The 18,172-nt window shown below is 45.6% G+C and overlaps 1 protein-coding gene across 3 annotated transcripts in view; it reads left to right on the top strand.

Moving 5' to 3' along the window:
* TBKBP1 (TBK1 binding protein 1) overlaps window positions 1-17,277 on the top strand; it is a 63,646-nt gene extending 46,369 nt beyond the window's left edge. For 2 of the 3 annotated variants that reach the window (XM_080979349.1, XM_080979350.1), the window contains exons 8-10: window positions 8,045-8,163; window positions 9,193-9,920; window positions 11,939-17,277. In XM_080979349.1, the coding sequence (XP_080835475.1) occupies window positions 8,045-8,163; window positions 9,193-9,920; window positions 11,939-12,067 (976 nt within the window). In that variant the 3' untranslated portion in view covers window positions 12,068-17,277. The remainder of the gene's footprint in view (window positions 1-8,044; window positions 8,164-9,192; window positions 9,921-11,938) is intronic. The other variant, XR_013978985.1, reaches the window with a different exon arrangement.
* The last annotated feature ends 895 nt before the right edge of the window (window positions 17,278-18,172 follow it).

The following is an 18,172-nucleotide window of genomic DNA, read 5'->3' as shown; positions in this document are numbered from 1 at the left end:
GTATTCTAGTTTAATTAATTATTTCAGCAAATTCTTTCCATCTTTCTCAATTTTTGTTAAAAAATATGTCTTAACAATTTAACCTAATAATTAACTCAACAAGTCCTTTCCATCTTTCCCCATATTCTGTTATTCAAATTACCTTAATTTATTTAACCTTATGTTACCCCAAAATACCTTAAAGCTTAAATCTTAGTTTTCAAATATACATAGCTCCTGATATCATTTCTGCTAGAGTCATATAGTTTCATTCCAACATTTTCCCTAATATTCATTAAGCTAATTCTAAATAAAAAGTTTCCTTTATAAGTTTTCTTCCAATCGTCATCCAGCGTCTCTTCTTCCTGGTCTCGGATTGTGTCAGTCCTTACTATCCATTCCATCTAGTCCATCAACCTGGAAGCCTTATGTCCGAGGCCCTTAAGTCTCTTCCATGTCCCTTCTGCAGTTCTTCTTCTTCTTGTTTATATTTGCCCTTTTCCTTGTCTTTTGTTGGTCTCTTTCTTAATTTCTTTCCTTTCTCATTGAGGAGTAGGTCTCTGGGGGATTCCAACCCAAAATTGTCTCCATTTCCCTTCATCCAGCCCGCCCATTCCCCACAGTCCCACTCGCCACAGTCCTCAATATAATAAAAAAAGTATTTAATATCATATTTCAAGGTCTCTCCAAAGTTAGGAACCTCCTCATCTCCAAACTCCCCCTGGCCCACTTCAGCTTCAATCTTCAATGACAGCGGCTTATGCTCCTGTAGGGCCTCGGGTCTCTCCTTTTGAATTATTTGAGGTGCAACCACATCTTCCTTCATCGTCATCTGCACTTGCCCAGTCAGTAGAGAATCATAGGTTGGTCCCTGGATGATTTCTGTATCAATGTTCCCTGTTTGTCCACAGTTATTAACCACAACAGTCAAATCCATTTTCTCATTCATCAAGTTCATCTTCTCGTGCATCTGTTCCAGCAAGGCATTTGTTTTGCATAAAGCAAGCACCCAGTCTTCCTCCCAGCTCATCTTTGGTCAAGGTCAGAAAAGACTGTTCCCACGATCTTAATCTCACAGATGTTGGATCCTCAAGTATACTGCAGCAACAATTTAACAAGCTCCCTCTAGAGGAGACAATTTCTCTCTGTATCCATTTTTTTTTTAAAGGCAAAGGAAAGTTATTTTCATTTTCCAGATATTTCAGATGTTTTTCAGATATTTTGTTTCTTTAAAATGCAAAAGGCAACATTAGAATCAACTTGTCTCTCTTCATTAGCTATCTGTCAAAGTATTCCATTCACAGTCAATGAGCCACTCCAACAGTTTCTGTCTCTGACACCCCGTTCCCAGGTTAGAGACGGTGGAAACTTATCCTTCTTCACTCCCTCTCCTGCTAGGGTTAAACAGAGCCCCCCCCCCTTTTCTCCTGCTTCCAAGGGGGGTTTCAGTGATTCTGAATGAAGGAAATTTAGGCTTTTTTGACAGCTTTCCCGGCTTTAGCTTACAAAATTTTTGCTTTAGACTATATACAAAAAGCGGAAGGTGGACTTCCTGTTTGCACCTTCCCGCTTCGATACCAAATTAAGCAATTTCTTGATCCAATTTTCCGTTTCTACTCACGGGTACTTGTTTTAAGTCCAATTGTCCACAGGAAAAAGTCAGCGCTCTCTGGCAATGGCTGTGCGGCTTCACTCCGTGAAAGTAGCAGTCAGTTCGCAGCACCGCGCTTCTCACCCCGCTTCGCTCCGGAGCCCCTAAATGGGATTCCCCGCAAGTAGGGGGGTGCTTCTGGTGCCCTGCCGAACCCCACGTTCCCAGGCTTCCTCTGCCTGGGATTTCTAGCAGGTCCCCACCTTCGCCGCGGTGGGAAGACCCAGTTTCCACGGAGCCCGTTCCTCCGGTCGGAGGAACTCCGCCATTCACCAATGGCGCTGACCCGGAAGTCCCCATCATGAAACAGCTTTGTTTTCACTGATGCTGAAAAAGCATTTGATTGTACAGAGTAAGTTTTTATTTATTTACAAGTATAACAAAACTTAAGTAAACAACAATAATATGGTAGTATAAATTAGATATTGGTAAACCATTTCAGGATTATGTTAAAGCTATCTGCAGTCATCCACGTGATGTTTTATGCATAAAGCAATCAGTACTCAAATTATTTTCAGGTAAGCAGAGGAACAAGATAGTGTTGCTCTTATCAGCCTTACTTTCTGTAATATGTATTGAACCTTTAGTGGCCCTGTTCAGATCAGTAGAAGATGTGACTGGGATTAATGTTGAATCTACAAATCACAAAATCCGAATGCTTCTTGCCAGTGCTTCCCCCCCAAAATGTTTGTGGGCACTCTCATTTTCCTACTCAATACTCATATTAAAATACTGCCCGTCAATGAGGCCAAACTTAAATTCACAAAATGTTTAGAGGTATGCGTCCCTCCAGAAAACAGCACTGCTTCTTGCCAATCCATACAAATCCATACGATCCATACAAAATATCCAAACGTCCAGCACTGAATGTCCTGGGGACAGCACAGAAATTCTTTTATCTGTCACAGTCAGTTGTTCCCAGGGAAGAATATAGTTCAAGCCAAACTGTTCTAGATAGCCATAGCTGCAAGGGTGCTTTGGGGAGTTTAAGACCAGTTTCATTTGTTTATGGAATAGATGGCCACCATACTGTATTTTTTTTATTATTTAAATCACTTTTAAGTGATGAGTCGTTTTCCCAGTCCCCAAACATTTGTGTACAACGAGCCCTTGTAAGACCTTCCAGATTTCAGCTGTAGATAACAAAGTGGAGAATTAAAGAATAAACAATAAATCCTTAGTCTTTGTATCTGCATTTAGACCTTCAAAGAGGGACAATAATCACAACTGGGGTGAGAAATCCATGGGCTCCTGAATTATTGTGGGTGCAACCAAGCCATCAATTTTGAAAACGTAACCAAAAGCGATAACAAGTCCCTTAGTTTCCATCAGTATTATGATTGGACCATAGGCAATATATGGGCAAGCTGAATTGGCATCTAGTATCACCTGTGAACCACTTTTAAGGTACTTTTTCTAATATATGCAGAGATGGATTTTGCCAGGGCCAAGAGCCATCATTTTGTCTCATCTATTTCTTGCCCTAAATCTTTTTCCCAAACCCTTTTCAGCCCAGTCAAGGCCCCTGTTTGGTTGCTAACTAATGCCTTATATATAAAAAGAAGGCTTTTGCAGTTATAATAAAAGGATATCATCTTCAGACCCTCAAACTATGTCATAGTGTCATAGTCTTGGAGGACATGTAATTTAAACCAATTTCTGAACAAGAACGGGGATGGGATTTTACTTGGGAATCAGCACAAACTCTTTTTGTTAACATACAAAAAAATCAGTACGAACTGCTCTATGAATGGTACATGACTCTACAAAGATTGAGAAAATTCACATTATCTGTGGTAGAAAATGTTAAGAGATTTGTACATCTGAAAGCAGATATTAGGGTTGTCATACATCTGGAGGTTCCTGGACATATCAGTCGTCATCAGTGTCTGGGCAGAAATCAGTGCAGTATCTGGGGAAGTGGCAGTCCATGTTGGCAATACCGTTTTTGCTCAACAACTTTTCTGAACAGATTTTCACTGTTTGAAATATGGCAACCCTAGCAGATCTGGAACATATTTGGTGGACCTGTCCGTTGATTAAAATCTTACGGGGAGAGGTAGTAAAGATAATATTGTTAATAACATTTTGCACTTTATTACAATTTATTAATGGGACACAGAGCCTAGGACTTGCCGATCAGAAGGTCGGCAGTTCGAATCCCTGCGACGAGGTGAGCTCCCGTTGCTCGGTCCCTGCTCCTGCTAACCTAGCAGTTCGAAAGCACGTCAAAGTGCAAGTAGATAAATAGGTACCGCTCCAGCGGGAAGGTAAACGGCATTTCCGTGTGCTGCTCTGGTTCGTCGGAAGCGGCTTAGTCATGCTGCCCATATGACCCAGAAGCTGTACGCCGGCTCCCTCGGCCAATAAAACAAGATGAGCCCTGCAACCCCAGAGTCGGTCATGACTGGACCTAATGGTCAGGGGTCCCTTTTACAATTTATTATTGTATTTAGACCCAGAAATAAAACATAAAGAGTTAATGGGGAATTTAATAGCAACTTTTTGCATGCTTGTTGCATCATCATCATTTATTATTTATATCCCGCCCATCTGGCTGGGTTTTCCCTGCTACTCTGGGCGGCTTCCAGCAGAATATTAAAATACGATGATTTAATGGGAAAAATAGGTCACCACCCACAGTGAAAGAATGTTTAACAAAAATCTGGAAGGTAACCATTCAAGGTATAAGCTTGCGGACTTGATGAGAGAGAGAGAGAGAGAGAGAGAGAGAGAGAGAGAGAGAAAGAAGGCAAATAAGATGAAATTTTAAAGATAAATGGAAACGCCTTATTGAGTTTATGAGGTATAAATGTAAGTATGGATAGCAGTAAGTATGCATAGCATTTTACTATGCAGAAAAGCCAAGTATAAATATAATTATACTAAGTTAGTTATTGGTATGAGCTTTTGTGTGCATGCACACTTCTTCAGATACACCTATTTGAAGAAGTATGCATGCACACGAAAGCTAATACTAATAACTAACTTAGCTGGTCTCTAAGGTGCTACTGGAAGGAATTTTTTTATTTTGTTTCGACTATGGCAGACCAACACGGCTACCTACCTGTAATTATAATTATACTGTATTTCTTGCTAGTATATATTTTGCTATATTGTGGATTTTTTTATTTATATGTATATATGGGATCTAGTAAAGTTTGTTTTCTTAAAAAACACACACACCAATAAAACAGTTAAAGAAAAGTTGGGGGGGGGGGGACATGACTCTCACAGTCATTAAACAAATGCTTCAACGCTGCTGCCCCACAAATGTGTAATTTATTTTGGACTCCTATGAACCCACGATGGTGTGAGTGGGAGGTGGCATATAAATAAAAACGTGGAGATCCAGGTTGCGTGGAGAAGGAAGAGTGGTGAGCTTTAAAGCTGGCCATCTTGGTATCTTTAGATGCTCTAAAAGTACAACTTGGATTGTAGCCACAGAGGTGATTCTAGGTGGGACACTTCACCATCTTAGAAGCAGACATACCTTCTCTGGCAATAGGATACATCCTCTGTGCGCACGCTCCGTGCTGCTTGTCAGGCTCTGACAGTCATTCATAACCAGATCTTTCGGGACATTTCATTTCATCTCCTATCACAAGCCCTCAACAAAAGCTTCCAAATGTCGGGGGAAACATCCGCACCCCTCGAAGGGGAATTCGCTGTCCCTCTTCACTCAGGAGAAGAAAGAAAAGAGAACACAATTGAATTTTCTTTTGGCAGAATTGAATAATTCCTCCCCCTGCCCCTTTGAGGAGCCTTGAAGAGACAATTGGCGACAAATCCATGGGAAGGGGATAGCTGTCTGGTACAGTTAAGTGCACCCCATCTCCCATGTCCTGCCCCCCCCTTGTCAGAGCCATTCAGTTTAACTCGATGGCTTTCTCTGTGCAAGATGTCCACGTGGTGACGTGCCTTTGGTAACCTCATCAGACAGGTTCTCCATTCTCATAAGCGTACTCAATATGTTATTTCAAGGTGACATAGAAGTTCAGGGCAAGACCTGACTTCTTCTTCTTCTTTTCTAAAGGCTTGATGGTTTTGTCAGGGCGTTGATGGGCAGTGAGTGGGTCATCCCCTAAAGGGAGGAAGTGTTTCCACAACATCTCATGGTTCAAGACAGTATTGTGATCGTAGGGCTGGACTTTTGCAGCCTTCTCTTATCTGCCATACCTGAAGCTATTCTTTGACTGAGGGTCCTCATTTCTGGCTAGACTGAAGTTCAGAATTGGGGACTGAGAATTCTCTGGGAATAACACTGACTGCTCGCAAAGGATATGGCTTTGTCAGTGGTGGCACCCTAATTATGAGATGCCTGGCACCTTCATTAAGATTTTTTTTTTTTTTTTTGTGCCAGGTGGAAACCTTTCTGTTTGGTTGTCCTTGGCCTTTTAGAACTGTGTTTCTGAAGGGGTTTAAATGCTGCCATGCTGCTAGTGCTGGTTTATTAGCCGGAGATTTACTAGATTGGTTTTTAATGTGTTTAACTGTACTCTATGAATTCTCCGAGGGCTCTGGGGACTGGGTGGGCCAACAAGTGCTCTAAATAAAGATGTGTGAAAAGGAACCGGGGGTGAGGGTTGGGGGAGAGAAATAATGTGTGTTCACATTACTGTTTCGGAGCACAGCAAAGTTGGGCTTTCCCATGGTGTGTTACACAGCCCTTTCCCCTTTAGCTGTTCACACCAGTATGGCTTCGTTAGTGTCAGATTAATTTCTTCTTCTTCTGCGACCTTTCGCAGGAGCAAATGTTTATGAACAACTAGAGAACCTGCGCAAAATTTGCACAGACCTCTGGTTTGTTTTCCTTGTGTGCACCATTCTTCGGATGCAACCCTGTAGTTTGGATCAAAAGTGTATTTGGGATATCTTGCCAGTGATTACAAAGCATGCATTGAGAATAAAGCTGTGACCATGACCAGGAGTGCTAACTTGGCCCTGCGATTGTGGGTGCCTGGGGCCACGGGTGCCATACAGCGTGCATGTCCCTGGCACTGAAATTTGTGGGTGCCTGGCTCCTTCATGGGGAATTTTGTGTGTGCTCAAGGGAGTTGGCACCTATGGCTATGACTGATGCTGTGAGCCTACCATCAGATCATGCCCTGGCAAGCGGGTCAGGGAGTGGGGAATTGGAAACCACCTGAATGCAGTGGCAGCTCTCCTCCATCTCCTTCGAGTGAGCATGACGTTCCCTGCAGCTTCTTCCCGCACTGATCCAGTAGTTTAATAGAGAAAGGAACCAGGTGGGTGGGCCAAGATACTTGGTTCCTTTCCACATGAAGGTTGTAAGCTGATGTTGATGTAGAACAGGGTTTCCCAAACTTGGGTCTCCGGCTGGTTTTGGATTACAGCTCCCATCATCCCTAGCTCTTAGGACCAGTGGTCAGGGATGATGGGAACTGTAGTCCAAAAACAGCTGGAGACCCAAGTTTGGGAAACCCAGATGTAGGAAGCAACTACATAATGACCTAGTTGCCACAAAGAGCAGCTAAAGTGGTTAAACTTGTTTGTGAACTATACCCCTTTGAACATGTGAAGTTACTTCTACCGAGCTATTGCTCCATTTATTTCATGGGGTGGGGAAATTGTGCCTTCCAAAAGTTGCTGGACTACAACTCCCATCATTCCTGGCTCCAGCTGATAGGAGATGACTCCCAGCATCTGGAGGCCCATAGGTTTCCCAAGCCAGTTTTTAACTCTATTTTGTCTTCTTCTGGCCGGCAGCCGCTTTCTAAGATCTCCAGGCCAGATGCCTTTCCCTATACTGTTGCCTGAGATCCTTTTACCTGAAGGTGGTGCAGATTAAAATCCAGTGCCTTTTGCATGCAAAGCAGGTGGGAAACCACTGAGCTATGGCCCCTGAAAAATGTAGGTAAAGAATTACATGGTTGAATGCTCCTCCATTTGAAGGGGGGGAGGGGAAAGGTTAGTGAAATGTCTCATCCTGCCTTCCTGGCACTGAAACAGCCATTCAGGAGCCAGACAAGGAGTGCAGTAAGTGGTGTTGCTACCACTGCCATGGCAACAGCAGCATTGGGTCGTGGGGGGGGGGGCATTCATGCACTGGCAGAGGGTGGTCAGCAGCACCATGCTGGGGGGTCCCTGAAGACTGGTGCTGGCCCTGACTATGGGCCCAGCTCCTAGTTTAGTGGATCACTGCTAGATTGATTTGTTTTACTGTGGCGTTCATATCCGGAAGCTTGGCTTGCAGGAGGAAGGTTAGGAAGCGTGGCTATTCTGCATTCGCTTTCTGCCGGTGGTGACCCACTAAAGATCACAACAGATGGCAAAGGTTTCCTCCAAAGCGGTTGTGTAAATCTCGCCCATCTCTCACCCTCCAAAGAAAGTGCCTCCTATTGCAGGGGCTGCCGTTTATATGCCTTCAGGGCTTTCCCCCTCTTTTGTCAGGGTAAACTTGGCCCTTGCCTACACAGAGCTGACTGAGGAGCTGTGCCGCCTGAGGAACCTGAGTTCTCTCCAAAGCCAGATTCTCCGGACGCTTGTGCAGGAGCAGGCCCTCAATGGTGGTGAGTGGGGCATGGGAGAGGGAAAAGCCAGGGGAGGCACGGGGTTTGGGAGCGGAGGTCAGAGGCAGAAGGAGCTGTGAAAACATGCAGTTTCTAAAGTGAAACCAGAGGAGTGTGAGTGTGTTTATGAGAACTGGAAGGGGCCGAAGGCAAGGCAAGTCTGCCCACCAGCCCAAATTACAAAATATAAGAGGAGCCATGGTGAATCAGACCAAAGGTCCATCTTGCTGAGAGGTAGCCAGAGTGTACCCTTCTGATGCATTTCCAAGCACAATTCCAAGTGTTGGTGCTGACCTTTAAAGCCCTAAATGGCCTCTGGCCCTGTATACCTGAAGGAGCGTCTCCACCCCCATCGTTCAGCACTGAGGTCCAGCGCAGAGGGCCTTCTGGTGGTTCCCTCACTGCGAGAAATGACGTTACAGAGAACCAGGCAAAGGGCTTTTTGTGGCAGCGACGCCCTCCCTGTGGAACGCCCTCCCGTCAGATGTCAAGGAAATAAACAACCGCCTGACTTTTAGAAGACATCTGCAGGAAGCCCTCTATAGGGACATTTTTAATGAGTGATGTTTTATCGTGTTTTTAATATTCTGTTGGGAGCCGCCCAGAGTGGCTGGGGAAACCCAGCCAGATGGGCGGGGTTTAAATAATAAATTATTATAATATTATTATTATTATAATAAGCACTTCTTGGCACAGCGCATAGTCAAATGATGGCTATGCTCCACCTCCGCAGTTGAAGGCAGTTGGAACTGGAAACCACGGGAGGGGAGAATGCTCTTGTCCTGTTCTGGTTCCTCATTTCCCACAGGCTGGCCCCCGTGAGAACAGATGGACCATTGGCCATGATGCAGCAGGCTCTCTTATGCTCTTAAGTGACTTCTTACTGATACAAATCAGACAAATGGTGCTGGAGGTGTTTTGCTGGCTGGTTTTGCAGACAGCTGTTTGGGGGAGTGGGGAAATGCAGCCTCTACTGCTTCTCAGTGTCGAAGCAGGATCCTTCTCTGACTTGCTCCTGCTCTGTTCCAGGTCAGCGGCACTCTCCCCATTCGCAACGCCATTCGCCCGCTCAGCAGCGTCGATCTCCGGGTCCTCAGTGCTCATCTCCAGCGCAGCAAGGGAGATCTTCTTCTGTCCCTCAATGCCAGTCTCCGGGCCTGCAGAGACGGTCGCCAGCACCGCCCCCTTGCCAGTCCCCCGCGCATCAGCGCCGTTCCCCAGCGCCGCCCCCTTGCCAGTCCCCCGCCTCGCAGCGCCGTTCACCTGCCCCGCTGCCCGCCCAGCCTCCTGCCCCGCAGCGCTGCTCGCCGGGCCCAAATTGCTCCTCCCCCGCCATCACCTCGCAGCACAGGTCGCCGGGTGGCGAGAGGAGCATCATGGATCTGGCCTACTCCAAACCCTTGAGCCACCACATCAAGGCGAGCTTCCAGGGTCGCCGGAGCTACTCGGAGGTGAGCGATGCGGCTATGTACCAGCAGAACCGCTCCCTCTGGCTGCAGCCGGAAGCTTCCACCTTACCAAAGCACCGTCCCTACGGCGAAGTTTACGCCAGAGACGCCTTCGAGGAGCACTTGCGCTTTGAGAAGCAGTCCTCGGACGAAGACGACTGGGCCCTCCCAAGTCCCCCCAGCCCTGAAGTGGGGGGCATCCGCTGCGCCTCCTTCTGTGCAGGGTTCCCTATCCCCGACACCTCCACACACCGGACTGATGCCTCGTACTCCAGGGCTGAGCATGCCCAGTCCTGGCCTTCAATCAATGTAAGCAGCACCCAGTGATGTTTGTATTCCATCATTCCAGTTCAAATGCACTATCCGGTCTCATGGAAGATCATCCACACAGATATTCTTATCTTGCTTATTTTATTTATAAATTAAGTTTTGTTTTTTTAAAAATATTCAGGGGTTTTTATAATGACTATTTGAATGGCACAGACAAAAGACTTGAGTCCCCATCTGCACCATACATTTAAAGCAGTGTTATATCACCTTTTTAAACAGTCACAAGCTCACCACAGAGAACCCTGGGAGCTGTAGTTTGTTAAGGATACTGAGAGTTGTTAGGAGACCCCTATTCCCCTCACAGAGCTACTACAGTCCCCAGAGTCCCCTGGGAAGAGGGACTGGTTTTTAAATTGCTCTGGGGGTTAAAATGGTACTCTTCGGCTTTAAGGGGGCTTAATACTGTAAATGGGTTGGTGAAATATCGTAAATGGATGTTAGCAGTGGTGAGTGTGCTTTAACATACTGCAATTTCCCCAGAAATAATATATCCAGATTAACTGGGAAAATACAACGTATTGTATTTTGATGACAAGAACGTCGTGTGTGAGCACGGCATTAGCTTGTGTGGTTGAGTGTATAGCCACATCACCTCTGTAGCAAGAGGGGTGAGGAGCCATTTTCAGTATTCCATTCTGGACAGCCTTCTGAAGACCACATGACAGGGGTGGGCGGAGCCACAGGCAGAAGTGGGCAGAGCAACAGATGCAGATTCTGCCATTGTACAGGAGAGTAGTTTCCATGCACATTCCCAGATACCTCTCTATCCTCCATCCAGAGACGCGAGAGGATGCGTTCCAGCCAATCAAAAGCATTTGCCATTGGGTGCAAGGCTAGTGAGGCGTGTGGCCAGCGGAGTGGGGGTTTATGGTTAGGGAGAATTCTGAGGGCCATATAGAGAAACCTGGAGGGCCACATTTGGCTCCTGGACAGAAGTTCCCCTCCCCTACTACAGCACTCCCCTTGTTTTAATATTCCATTTTGTAGGAGGGGGGTGGAGTTTGGGGATGTTTCTCCAGCACTTAGGAGGAGTGGCAGCAGAGGTCATCCAGTTGCCTGGAAGAATCAAGAGGTTTTGGGTCCTCCTGGAGGAGAAGCCAATGAATCGTTTTCTTCATCAATTGGAATGAGCATGATATGATGCCTAGGTTGTGTGCAAGTCTTCCAGTTTTGTTTTATTTTAATTGAAGGGAAGGCATTGGCTGGAGGCCCATCCGCCTTGCACTACCTAATTTTAACAGTGGGTGTGGAGGACAAGTGGTTGCTTCAGGTTAAAGGAAATTATATTACACTGATAATTGCGTTAAGAATTAACAGAAGCAAAAACAACAGCAAATTGGAAAATACCAGAGGGGGAATGCGAAAGAGGCCCTTGTGTTGGAGCATCCTAAGTCTTCTGGAGTAATGAAACATTAAGATATCAAACGTATTTTCATTCTGTATTTTTATTCCCAACTTGTCTTGAGTGCAGGTGCTCTGGTTCTCAAAAGTCATTCATAAATGTAAACTTTTGATCTGAACTCACAGGTAGTTGCTGCTATATAGAAACGCACCATTTAAATGAATACGTTGTTTACAATTTTATACCTGCAGTCAATATAGCAAGCAATATATGATGCTACTATATTATTATTTTTTGCTCCCACTGGGTTGTGCAGAGGATTCTAAAAATCACTGTTCAATGAGCTGTACATCCCCTGTGGGAGTTTCCCAGATACATCCCCATGTGCTTTCCCTGCTGCGCTGCCCCCCCCCTTTTCTGTGACAGAAGCCGATCAGTTTCCGCAACAAAACAGTTTCCCTTCCACTCTTTATGATCAGCCAAGCCCTTCCACAGAGCCACTGCTGATCAGGCACATATTAGGAAGGATCCAGCTTTTTATCCTCCAGAACACTTAAGAGATCTACTTTGAACAAGCAATTAATTTTCTTAGATTTGTTTGTTTTAAAATGATGTCTTCTCTCATCTACTTCCTTCCCCGACCTGTATCCTTTAGTTGCTGATGGAGACGGTGGACTCTGACATCCGAAGCTGCCCTCTCTGCCAGGTGGCCTTTCCCATCGGTTACCCAGATGACGCTTTGATAAAACACATTGATTCACACCTGGAGAACAGTAAGATCTGAGGCCTGCACACCTGCCACGCCCTTCCTCTTCCGGCTTCCTTAGTGAGACCCGTCCACCTCACTCACCAGGCCCCCCCTCCCACCCACCCAACTTGGATGCTGCATGAAAAGTGGTGGTGCAACAGGGGCTCGCTCTAAAATACCTCCAAGTCTCCAGTAGACTGAACCGGAAGAAGAGTTTTGCCTCTCCCTCTCCCTCTTCTCTGCCTTGGTTTCTAAAGTGGGTTTCCTCTTCCTCCCGCTCTTGATGAGTAGGGCCTGCAATATTTCTCCAATGCTTGAACCAGTCGTGGAAGTTGTGGGGACAGGAGGCGAGAAATGTGCTTCGGCCAGGCTTAGCAGACAGAGCATGCCGCCGCCGCTCTCCATCTGAACGCTCAGAACCGAGGGCAGAGGATGACTCTTTATCTACATGGTTCTGGTTTGGGTGTCTCTGGAAGATCTCAGGGTAGGAGAAATCTCTCGGGGTTGTGTGTGTGTGTTTTGGGTTGGGGCAGGGGAAATGGGCTGAGGAACCCTTGGACTTGCTGAGGTGACAGCCTGGCACTCAGGTGAAAGAAATCGGAAGGTTTCGTTTTTGTGCCCCTCCCGCAAGCAGGAAAGTCCCAAGTGGGTCCAGTCTCCCTGCCTTTTCTGCTACTAAGGAGGACGTTCAGGTCTCACTCCTTGTTGACCATTAATTATCAGACACAGAAAGCCTTGGCCTCCCAACTGCTGGTTCAAGTGTCTTGGTCTTTTACATTAAAAGCCCACTTTAACGATGCTGCTGAGAAACAGAGCCAACTTCCAGAGGTGTAGCATGGATGTTCTTATGTTATTGCACTGGACATTAAAACACACGGAAGCTTTTTTCTTTCTTTGTCTTTTCCACAAAAGGAGCTGCTCCTCTCCTCCTCCTTGCTGGTCTCTTGTGAGTTGGCACTGGAGGAAATGTGCACTGCTGACTTGAGTCGAGCTCCAGAAAGCGTCCCCACGTGACTGTCTGTGTTCTCTTTTGGCGACTGTTCTTCCACCTTTCTCATGAAACAACTTCTCACCTTGCTTTGGGTAGTTAGTTCCAGTATAACAAGAAGTGTACTTGCCACATTCTGCGTCACTGTTCTCCTGCAATGACAGCATGTTGACACTGTTTTTGACAACTGCATAAATGTAAACACCCTTCTCATATTCCAACATCCACTGTTTCTCTTTCTCTCTCTCTCTCTGGCCTTACTGAGCATATCTTTCTCTGTACTGATCTAAAACAATTGGCATGTTTTGGTTCTTCTATCGCTTCCGGTCATAAGGTGCCTCCATATTGTGAGAAGTGTCTCCTTGAACAGCCTGTCCATGCATCAGGCTTTGGTAAGACAAAACAAAACAAAAAGGTATTCTTCTCTTGAGGCAACTGTCTTCCTATCACCCCGTTCTTTATTAGCCAATGTATGTGCTGAGATTTATAGCCTGCCTTATCCCAAGGGCTCAGAATGCGCAGTGGCAGACAGGGATGGGTCTTTGTGGCTCACTGTCCAATCCATGTGGGAACTAAGAAGAGAATAGAATTTTTAAAAATGAAATGTAGAATAGAAAGGTGTTTTTTTTAATAGCTCCTTTATTCCCTCTCCCTTATTCCCAGAAAACTATTAGCAGTCCACCCCAGTTCGTTTTTTCAAAGACTTCAGTCCATCACAAACATACCATTTTCCTCTTCTTCCACTTCCCCATCCACACTATGATCTGTCACAATTGGCAATTCCTCCTTAGCATTATATCCATCCTTTTATTGAGCTCCTCTTTGGTAAACTAGATGTGGTGGCAACAGACCCATGTCTTCAAAGGTGAGTTGCTGCCAAGCCACTGCCAAGTGTGGGGTGGACAGGTGATTTCAAGTGAGGAAGTAGATGGGCTGCAGGAGAAGATGTAAGCCCATTTTTTTGCCCTGTGCTTCCCTTCTGTTTCCCCTCTCCCTGGCCACATACACCCACACCATCTTCGTTCATATTTGGAACTGGCCTTCTGACATGGTCAGGCCGCATGCTGAACGAGAACATACCCACCTCCTTTGTCAACGCAGTCAGTGTTCTTGGACGCCGGTGCAGCCCTGCACTCCTCACTGTCCTCTGCCCCTCCCACCCCAGGACAGTTATGGGACTCTCTAGGTCAAGCTGCTTGATTGAGGGTTCCCCCAAAAGCTGGAACCAACCTCGCCCCCCTGAGATGCAGTAAAACGGGCGAGGGGAGACAGAACAACTGTTGACTAGGATTCATGAATATCAGTCCTTTTCCGCTTGCAAGCCAAGTTCTTGGTCTGATTCCCAGCCCATCATTTCCTGCCTGTCCCAAATAGAGGGAAAGCTCAGTTGGCTAGAGTGTGGTGCTGATGATGCCAAGGTTGCAGGTTTGATCCCCGTATGGGACAGCTGCGTATTCCTGATGATCCTCAGGGTCCCTCCCAACTCTGCAATTCTATGATTCTGTGAAAGCTGTTTCATTGGAAGCTGAACCCCATGGACAGTCTTCACACCCTTTGTCTGCCCCCCTTCAGTCTCCTCAAAGTCTCAGGGGCTGAACCCTTCTCTGCTTCCCTCTAGTAAGTAGCAGTGCAGAGGGGTGTTTGGGGTGTACTTCCTATTCATTACAATGATGCCTGCACAGGAGAACTTCCAGTAAGCCAGGTCTGTCAGTCTCCCACTCTGCTGCCCTTTAATGGTGCCCCAAATCAACCTGAGGCAAGTCTCTCGCTGTTCTCATGGTGTGGGCTGCCTCTGCTTCAGCCAGAGCAAGCCCACACTGTCTGCAATTTAGGGGAGTTTTTAATCATGTTTTTATCGTGCTTTTAATATTCTGTTGGGAGCCCCCAGAGTGGCTGAGGAAACCCAGTTAGATGGGTGGGGTATTATTATTATTAGCCATGCATCTCCCACATACTCTTATAACGAAGGGCTCTTACACCCATCACAGCTTCCACACGGAGACCCCACATTTTTAATTTTTTGGGCTGAGTTGTTGCTACAAAATGGATCAGTTCAAAGCTTAGGCAGTACTATTGATGCCTCTGCAAATGGTCCCAAATCACAAAGGCTCTGGGTAGCATGGAGAAATGTTGTGGGCCATTGTACTCTCAGGCACAACTCACTCAATGGGGGTCTTTAAAGGGACTTCTGCTTGACAGTCATGTTGTGTGGACCTTCCCTTAACATAGAACCTGAAAATTAGCCACGGAAAAAACCTTCATCCACACAAATCACATTATTTCACAGATTATTTGGGGATTTTCTGAGTAGGAAGAGAGCCACGTTCTGTGGAGCAAGACTGAAAATGCATCTCTTCCAACTTGTAACCTTTCTTCCATTTCTCTATGTGAAATCTACCTCAGAGTTTAGGAGAAGCAGGAATGATAATCAAGCAAAAAAAAAAAAAAGAAGAAGAAGGAGGAGGAGGAGGAGGAGGGAGCTGTTGGGTGATGGGAAGGTGGTTTTTTTTTTATTCTTCTTTTCTGTAGCCTGCCATAACCTAAGGGCTCAAATATTACCCAGATATTTTCCTTTGTCCTAAAGCTTCACAATCTTTAAAAACCCCCAAAACTGAACCAAAAAACTCAAGCAGCAATGGTAAAAGGGGGCAGCAATGCCCATGAATATATAAAAGTAATTCGCTACCAAGAACCTTCATGCATAGTGTGGTGGCTAAGCTGCTGAACTGCAACCCAGAAGGTCCTTAGTTCAAATCTCATCTTTGCCATGGACTCGTTAAGTAGCCTTAGGTAAGGCCAAAGAAAATCCATTCTCATTGTGTCCATGAACACCCCACCCTACTGATCCTCTGAGAAATGCACAGGGAATTGTTTTAGAAGAATATAAACATGAGGCTGACAAAGAGTAGTCCTGTTTCTTTATTAGGCACTACTATTATGCACCATGGTTCGTTCTGCAAATCTGTTGAACAATATCTCCCACATAAAAGTTATGTCTTTGGCCCTACAGACCATTGTAAATGCACAGTTGAGGTGTGGTACTCACACGGCCACCATCATATACCCCCTAGGGTACCAAAATAAACTCCTGGTTCTGTTTGTACAATTGGTAGCATGAGCTGAAAGTTAGATCTATCAATGACTTGGCCATGATAGGTAAGCGATACTTCCATGCTCAGAAGTATCACTTCAGAAGTGGTTTACCACGAATACCACGTCCTGGGGGACAAACAGTGAGAGAGGACTGCTGGTCCCCATCACCCCAAAAATGAAAGTTCCTGTAAGGGACATTTGCAGATGGATGCCACTTTCTTAGTGCAAATTCAAGTGAAGCGATGGGGAAATGTGTCGAGAAGTGTGGGATAATAGTTGCTTGATGCACTATCATATAACTGCCCTACAAACAGGTCAGAATGAGTGGTCAATAAACAGCTGACGGCTTATAGCCTCCCTGCAAACTTCGTGCAAACAAATCAGGAAGAATGCTCAAGAAATGGGTCATGTGGAAGTGATCCTGGACTAGGGAGGTCTTAGCAGTGCTTAGATTGATCTTTGGGGCAGGTTTTCATCTTAGCATGGTGTGTTGACCTCTAAATGTAGTATCATCATCGTGGTACCTTCCTTGTTCTCACATGGGCATGGTGAAAGTATGGGCGACTCATTCCACACACTTCACAGTGCATGTTTATGCGAGTGTCCTTCCAGCCTCCTTGTTTGTTTTATGTCTTTTGTTCCATATCAATTCAACGCAGATACCAATTGCTAATACAGATTAGAATCTCCACTCCAAATGCCTTTTGAAAGTGTAGCCCTTTGCTTGCCACTATTTATAATGCTGCTTACAAAACAAATATAAACTTGGGTAAGTGTGTTAAGGAGTAACTGATTCATGTTAAGTGCTCTTGTGAACAAGCTCCCCAATTGCTGTCGCTTATGACCCCCTCATCTTTCTCCTTAGTATTTTTTTTCCTTAGAAGAAATGCATTATTTGTTTCGTCACTTGTTAGTAAGAAAATAGACATCTCTGCTCTAGCCCCCATCTCTCTAGCTTGATTGCCCCAAATGTGAAGATGCAAGGAAGGCCGCCTTAGATACTTGGCTGTGGAAAACCCTCGGGAGAGAGATTGGTCTGTCTGTATTGTTCCCATCCCTTTCTTTGGTGTGTGTGTGTGTGTGTGTTTTTTTCCTTCTGAAGAGACTCTGTGCTCTGTGATTCAGAATAACTCCAATAAAAGTTGCCAATTGGTGAACATTTTCATTCATGGCTGAGTGTTTCTTGGGTTGGCAGTGGAATGTAGGAAGCTGGCTTACATAAAGTCAAACCACTAGTCATTCTACCTCGGTTTTGTCTATTGCACTAGTGTTCCTAAGCCTTGGGTCCCTAGATGTTGGACTACAAGTCCTGTCATCCACAGCCAGTCAGGGATGATGGGACTTGTAGTCTGACAATACTAGGATGCAAGGCTGAAGAACACTAACAGCAGGTCTCCAAGGTTTCAGGTGTCCGTCCCCCCCCATACACACTTTTTTCAGCAGACCCAATTCCGCCATCTTTCCCCCCACTTTTCCATTTCTCCCCAAACAACTTCTTGTTTTTCCCTCAACCCTTTTGTACTTTTACAACCTTCCTGCAAGCTTGGTGATACCCCCATAATTTGTGGGTGCTACTGTTTCAGTTTCATGATGTAGAAAAGAAATCAATGTTTGTGCCAGGTAAATTTCTCTGTGGACAGCATTCCCTGTCCAGGGTGCCACCATTGACAAGTTCCTGTCTCCCACCTAACTTCAGAAAGTGTGGGGGGGGAGCGTTTCAGGTGAAGAATGCAGACTTCTGTGGAAGAAGACAGTCCTCTAAGTATTGCCGTTATACTCAGGGATACCTAATACATATCAAATCTGGAGCAGCACTGGCCCAAGACGCTTTGGTGATGGGAAATCCATGAGGCACGCTCTCCCACTCATTAATAAGTGTCACAGTCCTGTGGGAAATTCTCCTGCACAGGTCTTATTGAAATGAACAATATCTGTGCAAGAGAAAGGCTTCTGGATTCCTTTTTCTTTCAGTGTGGCTTGTGCACAGGTGGGGATGGGCAAAAAACTCAATTTGGCTGGAAAGCACAATTCAGAGTGTGAATTCTGAAGGACGGCTGTGT

The sequence above is a fragment of the Podarcis pityusensis genome, assembly GCF_964106645.2.
Source record: "Podarcis pityusensis genome assembly, chromosome: 13".
Lineage (NCBI taxonomy): Eukaryota > Metazoa > Chordata > Lepidosauria > Squamata > Lacertidae > Podarcis > Podarcis pityusensis.
The sequence above is the reverse complement of the archived record's forward strand: the minus strand, read 5'-3'. Positions and strand labels throughout refer to the sequence as shown.